The sequence below is a fragment of the Semicossyphus pulcher genome, unplaced genomic scaffold, assembly GCF_022749685.1.
Source record: "Semicossyphus pulcher isolate SPU_LCO1_2020_fin unplaced genomic scaffold, fSemPul1.0.p SCAF_6, whole genome shotgun sequence".
Lineage (NCBI taxonomy): Eukaryota > Metazoa > Chordata > Actinopteri > Labriformes > Labridae > Semicossyphus > Semicossyphus pulcher.
Window position 1 is genome coordinate 11,682,985 of NW_027211737.1, and position 16,796 is coordinate 11,699,780.

Sequence of the window (16,796 nt, forward strand, 5' to 3'; positions counted from 1 at the left end):
GCTCTTCCTCAATGTAGGGGCTGGAGCATTTAGTGAAAACCCTGCTAACGTTTCACTCAGATATGTTCAATTCTCGACCCCCTCCGGTGTGCAGTCTTCTTAATAATAGTCTCTAGCTCCCTCTTCCTCTGGTCTAACAAAAGCGCCCTGCTTTTTTAGTCCCAGGCCTGCTCGGTTGGATTCCAGCTCAGCGCCAAATCACACAGATCCGGACCGGAGGGCTTATTATCAGGAGCGCTACTGGATGTGTAGTTCACTTCTGATAGCGTGCTCTTTAACAGGAAAAGAGTGTGGGTATAAAAAAAAAAGGAGTAGAGGATCAAACACCAGTGATAATAGTCACACCTACACTAAAGTGAAACAGGAAATGTATGTGCAATTTGAGGAAGGGAAGGAGAAGGATTTATTAAAAAAACAAAAACGTTTTAAAAATTTATTTTAATAGTGTCTTCGTGGTATTCTAAACATAAATGTTGCAACCAGTATTAATTAAATGTTTTGAATATTTTTTCCACCCTGTCCACAACGCGATGCAGATGCTGAAGTGACGTTTGTACCAGCGTCTCTGATTGGGTTTTCTACGCCTTCTCGCCTGATCTGTAGTTGAGAAGAGAGGAAAGAAGAGAAAGACCTCTCACTCTGCCCTTATTTCCTAGTATCACCATTTGGTAGTATAGAGTCTTTTTTGTGTCCACTACAAAGGTATTTGGATTTTTTGCTTCGGTTTTTTATATATGGAAATTTTACACATTATTAGTAAGCAAAACAATGGATATATATAAGTTAGTGGTAAGATTGGTAAATTAAGGGGGAATTTACATCATTTAAAAAAGAGCATCTCATTGCTAGATGCTGAATTTATGAAAGATAAGATAGTACTTTATTGATCCCCAGAGGGGAAATTCGGAAATTCAGATGAGATTCATTGGCCAAAGGAACACACATTTTTTTATATATATTACAGACATTCGCATATCTGGCCAAGTGTTAACTGCAGGAGACATAAAACAACTCTGACAAAGTAGCCAATGACAGCTGGGCCAAAAGCCACACTCCCAGTGCCTTCCCTTGTTAAGTTTATCAATATTTCTAATGCAATCTTTTTTCACAAAGGTAACTAAAATGTGATTATTGCACTTTTTTATGTTATGCTTTGTGAAGCTAAGCTGCATTAGTCCCCTTACTGTTGCTGTTTCGGTGCTACAATATAAGTAAAATATTTGTCTCTCACTGGCTGGCCAGATGTTCGACTCTTCTTCACCAACCATTTGCTCAGCTCACATTTTAGATACTCCGAGGTAAATAAAATACATGTTTTTCCAATTTAGAATTTAGAATCAAATACATTTAAATTCCATCTGTCCTAGCAAATTAAATGAATAATTTTATTTGCTTTTAATCTCTGAAGCTGATTTTTTTTCATTGTTTGGTTTCCTCTTATTGTGTTTCTTTAGTTGTTTTAAAATGTGATTGTGTAAAAGTGCCTTTGAGTATCATGAAAAGTGCTATCTAAACAAAATGTATTATTATTATTATTATTAATAATAATGAAAACACAAATCAAAAATGTATTCACTGAATTTAAATGATATCTTTAAACTCTAGATCATCTATAACAAAAATAGGCAGAAAGGTGCATGCGTTTGATGCTCTTTTACCATGAGGAAGTTAGGACAGTTTTTCAACCAACGAGTGATGTATCTTTCTTAGTAATACGATCTTCGGTGGGTACGCACACAACATTCACGCATGTACAGAACGACCTTTCAGTGCAGCTGCCTGCGAAGGCTGCACGAGCTGAAGGAACGGACTGGAACCGAAACACGACGGACTAGAGGCGAATCCTAAGTATAAACCCACCGTAAATGGGTTTATCACCACATCAATCGTTCCTCTCGTCTCTTCAGTTTACCTCGACCGATTGTTGTGGATGGATTTTATTATTCACGTCTCACCAAGAAGCCTTAACAACGCCCAGTCAGCAGCGGCAGCCATAGCTCCGTCATTGACGCTGGAGGTTAGTGTGCTCGTCATCTGCGGACTGCCATTTCACCAGCTAGCGTAGCTTACCGCAAGCTAACTGGCGAATCGGCTAGGCTAGAGCAGGGTCCTAGCTAGCTAGTAGTGCATTTGCTAGCATAATGCTAATGTGAACCCAATGTACCGGTAAGTTTGTAGGGTTTGTAGAGCAGTCATATTCGATAGTTTTTAGGATATTTTGCATGTTTTGTTTGGGTATCGTCTCGTTAGCTAATGTTAAAAGGAAATTAGCTAAATATCGCGGATTTGCTTTAGGTTAGCATTAAGTTACGTCCATTTAACGCTAGCACAGTCTGTAATACTTAAATGGAGTCGGTCTGTGTAACATATGTGAGTTTATTTTATGATTTCTGCTTGTGGTGTAAAGTATTAGTTGATTTAAACTGATTTTTAGCCGTAAAGCTTGTCATATAACATGTGGTTATGTGATATCTGACAGACAAGCAACGTGAATACTCTCGGTTGCCGCTGTGTTGTTACATAATGTTGAGCTCACGTTAACACGCTGTTCTGTTGGGTCCATGCTGGTGTTCGTTCTGTCATATTATGTCATTATTATATATCAACGTCTTATTTTGGCATGGGAGAGTGTGTAGTTGCATGGTCGGACAGAAGTTGTACGTCTTGTCCTTTTTGTATTTCTCCAATCAGCCTGTTGCTGCACCTTACGAGTGAAATGTAATCAGACACCTACATGATGTCTCTCTCTCTGTCTGTCTCCATGTGTGTTCAACAGGATACTCTTATCTGCCCCTGCAATGGCCGTCTTTAGTCACCAGGTGCTCCTTGCAGTCACACGTTCAAGGTAAGAAAGCAGCACAGGACTACACCTGTCTAAAAGGTGTTATTATGTAAAACAATGGGTCTGGCAATGCAAAACATGCGGTTTCGATGTTTAATTACATTCAAAACAGGTCCTTTTCACAAAGTTCAATGACGGTGATTACAGGCTCTTGGGTGCAGTCTCTGCCGTGTTTAAGGAGAGTTAAAAGCGTAGGTTGTCTCTGTTTACATAGTGTCTGCTACAGTGAAGCTTGTTCACTGTATCCCATCATGACTCCAGTCACGGGGTAAACACAACGACTGGTTTCTACTGATGATGCAAGACTAGAAACTGGAGTACCAGAGTGAGGCCACCTGGCAGCTGATTAGGCAGATTTGTTCCTTTTTCAGACCTCACTTACCTAAGTTGTCCTAAAAATTACAGTAGAGTTGGTCAACATGGCTCTATAAACCATGAGAACATATTTACCAAGTTGTGCACTTTCTGAGACTTTACCATACCATGAATAGTAAGTTAACTATGGTTGGACTATGGCTATAAAATGTACCATCCTGATAAATTAAAATGTTGACATTGAATTACATATACCCTGATAGAAGATATATTATCCTTAATGCGCAACTTGCATTGTCCTAGCAGTTGTTACACAAAATACCACTGACCTACAGATGTTACTCTGCAGCGTGTTGTGTAATAATAATTCACCTGTTTGTTATTTACCTTTTGATTTAGAGCTGCTAATATTGTTATTATAAATAATAATCTATGTTTAAAGAGGGATTTGCATAATCTGTGTTTGCTATGCTTCATAAAGGCAACAAAAGAAAACAGAAAATTCATAACATAATTCGTTTAAAAAATTAAAAAATAGACATGAATCCAGTGTAAGAAAATCAAGAATAGGCAAATAAACAATTTAAAAAGAAAAAAGAGATGATTAAAGGAAAAGGAAAGGCTCTCTGATAAAATAATATCATAAGAAGGGACTTACAGGAGATCACTGATTCAGCTGTATTATACATTCAAATCTGTTGAATCCCTCTCAGCATATTAAGTGATCCCATACATTGTGTGCCATGAATGCAGATGCCTCCCAGAGTTCAAATGGTTGTCAGAGATTGTTTAAAGCAGTGACTGTGTGGAGTCGGGGAAAGAGATATGATTTCACGATGTCAGGTGTGCACTGCAGGTTAAGACGCCTGTCTGCGTTTACAATTCAAAATGAGGTAGATTTTTCTTGAAGCAGCTGAATAAAAAGGCTTGAGTAGATTTTATTTTTTATATTTTATTTTCTTCAGCTGCTTCACGTCTCTGCACAGCTCTAACTGTTGCTGCCTGTGACATCTTCGCTTATTGACTTGTTAACACTCTACAGATGCTCACGCTACACACTTTACCTACTCAGCTGGTTAATCATTAAAGCAACACAGACAGGAACATGTTGCATAAGCAGGTGGGGAAGGTTTTGCTTACAGCTACTGAACATGCAGACGATGAGGAGCCTGTGTGATAGACAGCCATACTTTTGTTTCTTTGAGGTTGGTATACAGTGGTTGGATCAAACAGTGACTTATATAAACAACACACAAACATTTTTTTTCTGTATAATTGATTTTCTTTAATTTAATTGTTTCATTCACTAGGTTTTGATTACAAGCTCTTACCAACAAACGCATATAAATGTTTAAAAAGATTACCTCTCTGAGTGTTGTGGAGCTCAGATGTTTTGTTGATCAACAAATAATTAATCACCATCAATTTGATATGTGATTCATTCTTCAGTATTTCATATTAAAGTCTTATAAGACTCGTTCTGATCTCTTAAATGTAAGGATTTCTTTTTCTTCTCTTTTTTTTGTTTGGAAACCTGTGATGGACCTTTTTCACTATGTTTGACATTTTACAGACACTGAATGGGTAATCAATTAACTTAAGAACAAAAATATAACCCAAAGATATTCAATTTATAACTATACAAACAGAAAAAAAGAACGCAATTCTCCCAATAGTAAAGCTGTGACACTTGTAAGTCTTTAATGCTAATCAACTAATACATTTAGTTTAAGCACTCTCATAGACATTCCTTACTTCTTCTGCCAACATTTCCCTGCAGGATGTTATGTAATCATAACCAGTTTTTCATGTCTCTGTCTACAGGGGATCCTATTTGTTGTCCAAGAGGCAAAGCTGCTCGTCTCTGTCTTCCAAAGCGTACCTCCACATAGACCCTCCTCGCCACAACTCGTCCTTACTTACACTCAGGCACTCCCGCTACGGCTACCCCAACTGTTACCGAGGCCACGCCCTCAGCCGGGGCCACCACTCCGCCCTGCTCGCCCGCTCTCTACACAGCTCAGGTGTTTGGCTCCAGGACGTAAAGCAGGAGGACACTAAAGCCTCACCAGCAGCTGCACAGGATGCTACAAAAAAGGATTCTGTTGCTGCTGCATCCCAGCCCCAAACTGCATCAGCTCCCGCTCCAACGTCTACCACCTCCACCACCACAGCGGCCGCCGTCCCTCCAGTGCAGGAGAGGGCGGTTGTGAAAAAGTCTATTTATCACAGGATTGTGGATGAGTTAAAGCATTACTACAATGGCTTTAGGTTACTTGGCATTGACATCAAGATCGCAGGCAGGATGGTGTGGAGGCTGCTGCACGGACAACTGCTCACACGCAGGGAGAGGAGACGGGTAAGAGAAGCTAAATATATTGTTATTATTAAATGGTATGGCAATTTTCAGTCTTTATAATGTTAAAGGATTTATTTATCTTCAACTGTAATCTCCTGCAGTGTCAGGCACAAGGATTAAGATGATTTATAGTCACTAAATTATTGTTACAAGCAACTACCAAGCCTACATGGCCTTGAAAGACACCCAGAACAAAATTGCGGTCGTGTAAGAAGTCAGATAAGAACATAACCGCTTCCAAATATTATTGCATTGTAAACAAAGAACTTTCTTGCCCCCTTCCTAGATCTCTTTTCTCTTCAATGAAATAATTTAACCTTTCTTTTTGTAGTAGTATTATAGCTGAAAGTATCGTAGACAGCCGTTGCTCCCCCTGAGCTGTGCCACCAGCATGGCTAACAATTGTATATTTTGGGGTTTTAAGCTGTTGATTGGAGAAAGCAAGCAAAACTGAACCTTGCTTTGGGTTTGAGAACTTATAAGAAACTTTTCCTTGATTTTTTTAAATAATGATTTAATGTATGAATTTATGACGTTGCCATGCCTGAGTTTTTATATCTTTACCTAACGAGGCGATTTTGATATAGTAAAGTGTAACCATCCAGCAAGAAGAAATGATCAGAAAGAAAGTGTGGCTCTAATCTCATTTAATTAACAAAAACCCACTAAATTGACTTTTCTTTCAAGCTCACATGAAAATCAAAGCCTTTATGCTTCAGTGAAACCATTAATATATTAGTTTCTATGGGTAATGTACCTGAATGTAAGCATGAATTCAATCTTTCAAATTCCCAGTACATCTTTTTATTTAAACCTCGTTCACATAAGAATAATCTGCCTGAATAACTGCCTGAAAAGTCTTTTTAACCTGTTTTACAACCGCCTGGTCACAGTACAAACATTTTTCAGTGCTTACACAGCCTAACAAAAATCTTTCTGAAAACATAAATACTTGTTACAATTAAATTTACTGCACAATTAAAGCAGTTAAATAATAAAAACATCTGATGTCTGTCAACACGGCCGATATCGGCCTATTTCGAGTGCATCCCTACATTTAATTAAAGTTTGCACCAAACATTAACATCCTGTATTTTTAACTTGTGTCCTAAATAAGGTTGAAATCTTTGTTCTTTTTATGTCCCGGTCGTCTTTATTGATCCACGTGTTGCCCCCCCGGTCTTCTGCATTGATCCACGTGTTGCCTTCAGGTCACAGCAGAGTGTCTGTCTGGTTCCTTTACAACTACAACAAATGACTCACTTTTAAAAGTGGTCATCCTACGCCTCCCCTGTCACTTGTCCTCAGGGTTGTTATCAGTATATCAGTCAGACGTAATTTATGGCCTAAGTGTACCTTTTGTATGTTTCACACCTTAACATGTCAATAAGGAATGTGTACAGTGTGTTCCCTATGTCGTAATAAACCCCTGCAACAGCATGGTATTCATCGGTGTGCTGCAGGAGTGAGACAGACCACTATTTTAATGATTATGAATGATGAATGAATTATTCAGCTAACAGAAAAGTAATCTGCAATTGTATTGGATATTTTTTAAACTGGAATCATAACACTACCTTGGTGCAGCGTCTCTACTGTAACGATTAGCTGTTTTGTTTAGTCTGAGGTGACAGGAAACTGAATAACTGTGGATTTCAGTATTTAAAGGACAAAACCCCAAATTGCTGCTGGCATTTGTAGCATAGTGTTAATATCATTAACATACCATGGTATAGGCTACTGTGTTTGGTATGCCGCTTAAAATGTCAGCTTTGGATGTTTATCGTCTAATTTGGGAAGTGTTCAAATGTTTTGCTTGTCTTTAATGCTTAAATGTGTAGCTGGTCAGATATGGTACAATGGTTTTATACACGTTATGAAACATTGATCACATGTTATGGTCAGCTGAGCTAATCTTGGTTGTGTGTTTAATGTTATAATACTCCCTGACATGTAAGCAGTATGCTGCCACTTTCTTTCTGTATATTATGGGCTCTACGTAAATTTCAGATGCATATTCATCGAGGAGAGACACTGGTAGATCATTGGAAAAGAACATGCTGTCACCACATGTCTCGCTGACTGATTGGTGTGCACATATAGCATTTTGTGTGACCACCCTCAGTGACCTAAGTTGTGCACGTGCCATGGTAAATCTATATTTGGGCTATTTTAGAAGAGCACTGGCAGAGCTTCAGGGCACGTGTAATGTATCTTACATGCTAACACACCTCAAAAAGACTTCAGCACTGATGATTGTGCCCCGCCGGGAACACTGGCCCATGTTACCGCCCATACTTTAATTTCTGACGTTATCGTTTTGCTTTGTTTTCAGCTGATGAGGACCTGCGCTGACCTGTTCCGTCTGGTGCCCTTCATGGTGTTCATCATCGTTCCTTTCATGGAGTTCCTTCTTCCCGTCTTCCTCAAACTCTTCCCAGAGATGTTGCCCTCCACCTTTGAGACAGAGACCAAAAAGGCATGTGTTCATATACACAAAGACACACACACACTGCCGCCTGAATGACCTCCCGCCAGGGTTCATTATGATTATATAACGTTTCAGATATGGCTGCTGTACTAAGAAGCTCTGGTCATGCGGGCACATGACTTTATCTAATCGGCTACATTAGCACAATATAAACATACTGTCTAGACCTGCAGAAAGCTTCACAAACCCTGCATCTGATCTTTAAAAGGCTTCTTATTAATGACTCTATTGTTTCTATAATTACCAGAGAAATTACATTCCTTTTGTTACCTTCTAATATCCTGTAAAAGAAAAGCAGCAGGTTGCTAAACTTGGTCCAGTCTGCCTGTCAGCTCTGATGTTCTCTGCTGTTTCTGGTCGAGTGACTCACAGAAATGCTCTCGTGCTTCTGGACAGAGCAGACGTGTCCGGCCTCTGAAAATATGACTGAACATGAGAAGGTGGTAGTTTACAGTACAATGACAAAAGCACTGAATTAAAAGGAATATATGTGGTCCTAAGGAGTAAAAACCTTCACAAATAGTTTATTGTTGTTTGGTCAAATATCTAATAAGAACTGTCTACTCGATAGAATTGACCTTTACTTGCCTTTGTTGCATCACCAGTCCTTCTGGTTTGTATGTTTTGTTTGTATAATGAACGATATTACTCTTTAAGTGTAAAGGAAGACGTACAACTGTGATGTGAAGTTTAAAGTGGGAAGCAAAACATGGTGCTTTTTAAAACGGTATATAATTATGTCTCCTGAATTAACAATAAGAAAAACAGTTCATTTTTTAACATCTTTTAAATGTCAAACTACAACAACAAAACTTTTAACTCTGTATTATGTAAATACTTTCATCAACACAATGTTCTTTAGTGCAGAAACCTGTCAGTGGCACTATTTTTTTTGCTGTTTGTCAATGCATCAAACTGCCACCATATCCCAAGTATATAGTTTTTAAGTAACGTGCCCCTTCACGCTTCTTCCTGCAGGAGGAGAAGCAGAAGAAGGGTCTTGCGGCTAAGCTGGAACTAGCCAAGTTTCTCCAAGAAACCATCGCTGAGATGGCTCGAAGGAATAAAGCAAAAGCTCAGACAGAAGATGAGACGCAGCGCTTCTCCACATACGTTCAGAAGGTTTGTTATAGCAAAGGTTATGTGTGCCTAAAGTCAATGTTAGCCCATGCACACATTTTAAACAGCTTCCTTTTAGTCCTAAAATCTGTTTTGGTAATTCTGAAATGTTTGATCTTTACGCTACTGTCAATAAGGTTTGATCATTGTTAGCCAAGCGTTTTATTCCTTAACTTGTCATACTTTAAATGTTGAAGTTTTGAATGTATCAATAAATAAAATAATTGTTTGAGGCTGGAGATTTGAAATTTTAAGAGTAAAAAGTTTTATAATACTGACCCTGTGTTTCCTCGTCAGGTTCGGGGCACAGGTGAGCAGCCCACCACGAAGGACATTGTCCGGTTTTCGAAGCTGTTTGAGGACGAGCTGACACTGGAGCACCTGGAGCGCCCCCAGCTGGTGGCTCTGTGTAAACTGCTGGAGCTGCAGCCCATCGGCACTAACAACTTGCTGCGTTTTCAGCTGATGATGCAACTCAGGACCATCAAGTCTGATGATGAGGTGAGATAGAGGACTGAAACCGGATAGTTTTGTAGTTGAGGAACTGTTGGCATGGTTTATAGCAATAAGTGGAAGAATGGAACAGTTGAAATGGATATTTCAGTCCCTCTTGGTGTGAAGTTACTGTCATTTCTCATGCTTGTGCAACACATTTTTGACTTCCCACTGTTTGTTCTCAGATGATTGCAGAGGAAGGAGTGGCAGCTATGAGTGTGTCAGAGCTGCAGGCAGCGTGTCGTAGTCGAGGGATGAGGTCTTTGGGTCTCACCACCGACCAGCTTCGTCTGCAGATGCAGCAGGTGAGCAACTGGATGTTTGTACCTTGATAAAAACAAATCTGTCCATGTGTTTTTGACAGACTTAGCACTTGATTTATTAGCTGTATGGAAAGAAGAAAGCAATTAACTTTGTTATTTTGTTCTTTAATGAAAGTGTTTAATGAAAGAATCAGTCCTCTTACTACTTGTCATTGTTCCTCAAACAATCAATGTTCCTCTCTCTGTAGTGGCTGGATCTGCACCTGAAGGAGAACGTTCCACCATCACTGCTGCTGCTCTCCAGAGCCATGTATCTGACGGACCTCAAACCCAAACCCCCAGTCATCCCACCAGTTCCCAAGCTCGAGGTTCGACCTTCACACTCTACTTAAAATCTTACAGGCCGTACCGTCTCAAATTCACTTTGAATGTGCAGATTAGTTGTTCTCAGCTTAACATTAGAGCTGTGGTATGCAGGTCATTGATGTTTGGTACATTCAGTTCTTGGCCTCTTTGTTGGAACCATTAGCTGTTTCATGACTATTTCTATTGTTTCAGGGTCAGACAATTTATTAGAAATCTGTGCTAAAACTAACGATTATTTTCATTACTTGATAAAGAACGGTCATCACCACTAAGGATGGTTTATATATCGTCATATTTCACACAAAAAATGCAAATTTGAAAACGTGAAAAGATTCAGTAACATAATAGATGTTTTGCTTGAAAAATAAACATAATGATTGATCATTTATCGATAGAGTTCCTTTTGAGATTATTTTCTTTTACCATAATTTCAGGCATAATTGCAGCTAATATTTTGTGTTTGTGTTTTTCCACACAAAAAAAGTTGCTTTGTGTAAATCTCCTAAAACTAAAATCCAGACATTGTGCCTCATTTAAAAATCCAGAATCTTTGAAAATGCAAATGTTAGTTGTGCCACTTGTGTCACACAACAGTCAATTTCTACAAAAACAGCCTCCTTGTGTGAAACTCTACACTTAAATATTTCTGCTCAGTGGAGGTCAAACATCAACGTAAAGAAGAGCAAACACACATTGAGTGGAGGAGACTTTAACAATTACAGCCAAATAAACCAGAGCAGTCACACTTTTTGGGGGGATTTTGTTTCTTATCAGATGTTTTGTTTTTATTTGACAGAAATCTACTCCTCCTCCAGTGGAGAGTACAGGAGCAAACACGACCTCAGTCACCACCGACATGTTGGCAGACCCTGCTCTCATCATCAAAGAAAGACCGGTCAGTGCTCTCCTAAAAGCACAGCCTCAAAACACACAACAGCTCGAGATGAGATGAACAGAGAGAAAAATTGGGACATCAGAGCTGCCAAGAATAGATTTCTGCTTTCACGTTAGATTTTAGATTAGATGTTTTTGTCATATTAGAGGGGCTGTAACGCTGCTTTTGTTTTAACCGTTAAGTCCTGGGATATTTACAAATACTAAGACTCCCAAGCTTCATTTATAGAAAGGGATGTGAAAGTATAGTTTCTTAGTCACTGATCTTTACTGTCCATCAGAGCAACTACACAGAGTGAGACACTGTTCATCTTGGATATAAACCAGAGTTACAAATCACATAGTCGGCGTATATTTAAGATTTGAACACACTGAAGGACTAATATTGATTTATAGATTAGGACATTTTTCAGACTTCTTCACGGAGTAGTTCAACAGTTAGATTTTGCATGGATGAAGTATGATTTATCTGTTTCCTGCTGTTACCATTCTTTATGCTAACTCAAGCTGAGATTAGCTAACACAATGCTATTTGTAGCTTCAAATGTGCCCTTCAGACTTGATTGATATCAATCCTCTCATCTAACTCTTGACACAAAAGCTAACAAGTGTTTCGCAAAATGTCATAACTATTTTTAAGCCAAATAAGAAAAAAACACCCATCTGATTCCTCCAAATTAACTCCTTGCCTATTAAGCCTCTGAAAAGTTGACCATGAGGAGAGGCTTAGTTTTATAAATATATGAATGATGGGAACACATCAGAAGTGCAGCTATACAGAAGAACCCTAAAACTTTTCCTCCTTGTCTTAATTCTTTAATGTTTTTTTTTGTAGGTGGAGGAGTTGAGAGACAAGGCTCCTGTGGTGTCGGACAAACCTCTAACTGCTGCTGAAGTCCTTCAGGTGAGCACCTATTGTTTGTAGGACCTTTGAAATAAACCAGTATGATGATGATGTTTGATGCTACAGTGGGTTTCATAATCCAGTTAGTTCTTCCTGGCTTTGAACTTTCTCACATGACACGCTAATCTCTCACAGTGGGACACAGCTCCTATTATGGAGAAGCAGCTATTCTGCTACACATACAGTGCTTAAATACAGGAGAGAACATTTGGAGACTGGTTTAAAATGTGGTATGATGTTTGTATAATATATGTGAGAGCTGGACATTTGATTTCAAATACAGAAAGCTTCTGGCAAAGTTGGGACAACACGTGTCAAGTTAATCTGTGTGAGGTTTAAAAATAGCTGATAAATATAGACCATCACTGTCATGCAAGCTTCCCAGTGATCTTTTTAAACCATCCAGATACTTCGACTTCAAAACCCCTGTGTGCTTTTTTTGTAAATGTAACTGAAGCATCTTTTATACTATTCTGATGGCATACATTTCAGTTTTACAAAAGCTGGTTGTCTCTCTTTCACGAGCGTTTTATTTAATGTTTATTTGTATAGGGACGAGTTTGAAGCACTCAAACTGATACATAAAACAGCATTTATAGCCATAGCCATTTAACAATGCAGGTCTGTAGATGGGCCTTTTTAGAATGTATGAATCTTATCAACAAATACACGAGAGACACTACTAAACACAAACAACAGATGTGTACATTTAGAACACAAAACTTAGAGCTCAACAAGAACATACAGACAGAACAAGAGAAGATACAAATTGTAATACAACAAAACACATAAAATAACACTTTGTTACTAAACCATTCATGTTTTAATTTTGAGATCTGCAGGTTTTCCACATATTATTCCCACAAACAGAAAAGCTCTTTGGCCAAATGAGGATTTCTTCTTCTTCTAAGGAGACCTTAAAATTCTCCTTATATGCTGCACATATCAATTTAATAAAGTGATCAAAACTTAATTCACGAAACATGTTAAGAGCATGGCAAAGATGGATCGTATCGACTTCCTGTCCAAAGTTTGAATTGCTCAATTGTACATTATCATAATCATTGGTTGTTGTAGTTTCTGGCCAAAATCAAGAGATAAAAGAATAATACATGTAAAAAGATTAAGTGCATTATTTGCAGCATGAAATAGTAAGTAGATTAAGGTGTGCTTTTACAACCTTTCTCACCATTTTTATAGCCGTTGCTTAAATTTACAGTTACATTAAGCTAAGTTTCCCTCCCTTATGTAAACATCCACATGTCTAAACAAACATGGGTGTCATTCGGGGGTTGGTTTTTTTGTCCCCGGGGGTTAAAAAGGTCCAGTACATGCAAAATGCATTTTCTTAAGACTTCTTATTCCGGGTCAAATAAATCAATTTTACGAACACTGCAACTCTCAACTAACACTTACATTCTGTCCTCTGCTGCTGGACATGGATGTTTACTTTGTGGTCTGTGCAAAGGTCACTGACAACATAGTGATTTTCCATTTAGAGAGCCCAGTAATTTAGGCAATGAGGTTTGTCAGTGCAGCACAAATGTCCATCTGTTCAGACAACTCCAAGGAACTCTGCTGTATAGGTCACAGCCCTGCATCACTAAGAGACTCCTGGTAATTCAGCTGTCTGAGTCACATAACGCGTGACTGTGATGATCCCAGCTTGTGGTGCATATCATGCTGGTGACCTTTGTATCATCCTATCACCTTCTCTCATGCTCTATCTAATGATTTCACTCACTTTATCGCTGTGAGCTATCAAATATAGAGAAAATGCTGCAGATGTTGTTTTAAAAAGTCACCTAAATTGAATCCAAAGCAAGGAACTTTAATTGGAAATACTGGGTAATATTGGATTTTAACTAACTGTTGACCTCTTCCAACAGGCTAAAGCAGCGACAGAGGTGTCCCAGAAGAGCAAGATGAGTGCCAACGGCGTGTAAAGAGGAGCAGGAGCATTTGGACTGGAGAGGGAGATGGACTCTCACAGACCTGTGTCCTACAGACGGGAGAGAGGGAGGACAGGGATGTAGTGGTCATATGATGGGCCATTGATGGTCTACATTTAAGTAGCCTTCAATTATTTTAAAGCTCCTCTTCTCTCTTTGGATCAGAGAGATAGGAAATCACTGGCTCTGTTCAGCTTGCTTGTGGCTTGTTGATGATGCTACTCATCCAGGAGTCCTGTTCATTCATCGCCCCTGTCTCTGTTAAAATCCAGGAAAGGTCGGCTTCATCTCGGCGCTGCCATGACTCTCGGCTTTCACATTAGTGCACTCCTTTCTCTGTAACTCTCTATTAGAGCTGGACAAACCAGCCTAAGTTTTGCTGGACTGTCAGACCACTGATGGTGTGATTACCTGGCCCTATTATCCTGGAAGTGACACCCAAACTGCCCAAGGCAGAGCCGGTTAACTTGTGGTGTCTCCCTACAGTCTAGATCTCCTCCTCCTCCTCCTCCTGTACATTTGTAAATATCCTGTATATTTTTGTTGGTGACATCACAGCAGCAGCAGCGTTGTACATTTTGCTATGCAAAGGCCTAATTTTTCTCAAGAACTTTTTCTCTTTTAGCAGTTTTATTTTTTGGTTTTTATTTGGACACATTTCAGTCCTGTTAAGGATATGAGAGATGTCTTCCTTTTTTCAGGAGTAGTTTTGTTAAACTTCTTGGTTCATTTGCGGTCCATCTTCATCTTAACAGAGTAATTTCAGACCAGGCTGATGTGCTGAAGCAGACACCTAAAGACTGCACATACAGAACCCGCAGTAAAATTAAACCTCATCTGATTTCATCAGTGGTTGGACCAGCAGTCTTGAACCAGCCCTGCGTCTTAACAGGGTAACATAGTGATGTTGCTTCTGCTGTAATTATCAAACAAAGACTGCTATATTATTAAGAGAGAGCTCACTCCTTAAACCCAGAGGCGACTGTGGTAGTCTGGTAGAAGTGCAGTCTGCTTCCACTGATAAACCACTGAACGGGAAAACCGTACTAAAGGAAAAATGCAGACTTTCTTTGCATATTCAGTGTATGTATTGTGTTTAACACTATGATGCTACAGTTTCTTTAAACTGAAAAGAGAAAATACTTGATGCATTATTAATATTGGCGCAAAACTTAAATCCTAAAGCCACAATTGAGATTAATGTTATTTTTGGTATTGTGGCCTGAAAGAGGTAAATGTATAGCTTTATGACATTCTCATAAATATATGACCCTAAAAGTCGTTATTGGAAATTTTACCACATGAACAGTTTTGTGTGTTTGGCAGTGCTTGAGATTTTCTAACCCTCACATCCCCTTTGTACATTTGACATTGTGGAGGAACTGAAGTGTTCGTCTCCACGCCATTTTTCCTCATAGATATTTGTCCACAGTCACCTAACAGAAGTGGATAACGTAAATTAAAGAATATTTTTTCAGCAAAACGATTGCTAACAAAGATTTATATTATTAGTTTTACATACGTGCCTAAGGTTAAAGGGCGATTGTGTTTGCATTTTTCATCAGAGAACAGATTTTCTATATTGTACCAGTGTCGGTTTGTATTTTGGTTTGATATTTCACCTCGGCGTGTTTGAAGCGCTAAGTTGCACATTTTTTTTCTCTTCTCTGGTAGAATGTCTCCTTTTCCCCTCCCCACATTTGATTCAAGCATCAATCCAAATCCAAATGAATTCTTCCCTTATAACCACCAGTGTTGATACTGATGAAAAAGCAATCACCTTTTCAATCGGCTCTGCCCTAGCAGTGCAAAGGGGATCAAAAACTATAAAAATTATCAAAATAGTTGCTTTATCGTTCCTGGTTTGTGCTGCTGCCGTATTTATTAAAAGTCTAACACATTCTGAGTAGACGTGAACTGATTTATGCAACACTGGTCGTCACTGACCCGTTGTTGCTGTCATATTACTCCTCAGACTTATTGATTTGATCTGCAGGAAGGTTTTGGGAAATAAAGCAGTTGTTAACTGGTACAGACGACTTTAGGATTCGAGGGTTAATCAGCATTTAAATTTTGGGGATGACTAGACTGGTTAATTTGCCTGACTTGCCAGACTGAAAAATTAAAATTGCAATCTTCTGCATCCACAATTATTTTTCATCTTGTCATCTAAAATAATCTTTGTTGTCTCGGAACAGTGTTTGTTTCCTTTTAATCCATCAGCATCATAGTGTGTGTGTGTTAACAACGCTGTGCCTGTCTGGACTCTATTATCATCTACTGCTATAACAGATGGTTCATACATCAGCCATCATGATGCGTCCTCTGTCTTCAGGCTTATTTCCTTTTGGTTTAAAATTACACTGCTGTCCAGTTACTTCTGACCCTGCATTAAACTTGTGCATCACTTGACCATGGCAAACGAGTGTTGGAGTGATGGAAAAAAAGAATACACATGATTAAAATCATGAAACCCTCAACAGTCTTGTGTCTTGTATCTGTCTATGTTGATGATTTTAATGAAATGGGAGTGAAATCTTAACTTTTTCAATGCTGAAAAAAAATCACTTGTATTGGTGACACAAGAAGTAAAACAGGAACATTTAACATGGATACTCTAGGAATACCAATGTAAACGCCACATATTTCATAATTTAATGGAACCTTTGCAACACAAACTTAATTTGGTTTATATCAACTTTTATTTTTTTTATTAAAGATGAGGCTGTAGGTTGAAAGAAATACAGTTTAATGGTTATTCATGGCCAGCAGGTGGCATCGTCTGTCTACAGTAAA

General features: G+C 38.8%; 1 protein-coding gene across 1 annotated transcript; it reads left to right on the forward strand.

Moving 5' to 3' along the window:
* The first annotated feature begins 1,792 nt into the window (after nt 1-1,792).
* Nucleotides 1,793-16,482, forward strand: letm2 (leucine zipper-EF-hand containing transmembrane protein 2). The gene is made up of 11 exons (XM_069683604.1): nt 1,793-2,017; nt 2,777-2,845; nt 4,982-5,516; nt 7,852-7,995; nt 8,986-9,129; nt 9,424-9,627; nt 9,807-9,926; nt 10,133-10,252; nt 11,047-11,145; nt 11,980-12,048; nt 13,938-16,482. The coding sequence occupies exons 2-11, from the start codon at nt 2,799-2,801 to the stop codon at nt 13,992-13,994; spliced, it is 1,539 nt and encodes a 512-aa protein (XP_069539705.1). The 5' UTR covers nt 1,793-2,017; nt 2,777-2,798; the 3' UTR covers nt 13,995-16,482.
* Nucleotides 16,483-16,796: the final 314 nt, after the last annotated feature.

What these genes read in the sequence shown, in the direction of transcription:
- letm2 (XM_069683604.1), top strand. Translation starts at nt 2,799, where the DNA reads ATGGCCGTCTTTAGTCACCAGGTGCTCCTTGCAGTCACACGTTCAAG. An exon ending in CACGCAGGGAGAGGAGACGG is followed by an intron (nt 5,517 to 7,851) that starts GTAAGAGAAGCT and finishes CTTTGTTTTCAG; the next exon opens with CTGATGAGGACCTGCGCTGA. An exon ending in CACCAGTTCCCAAGCTCGAG is followed by an intron (nt 10,253 to 11,046) that starts GTTCGACCTTCA and finishes TTTATTTGACAG; the next exon opens with AAATCTACTCCTCCTCCAGT.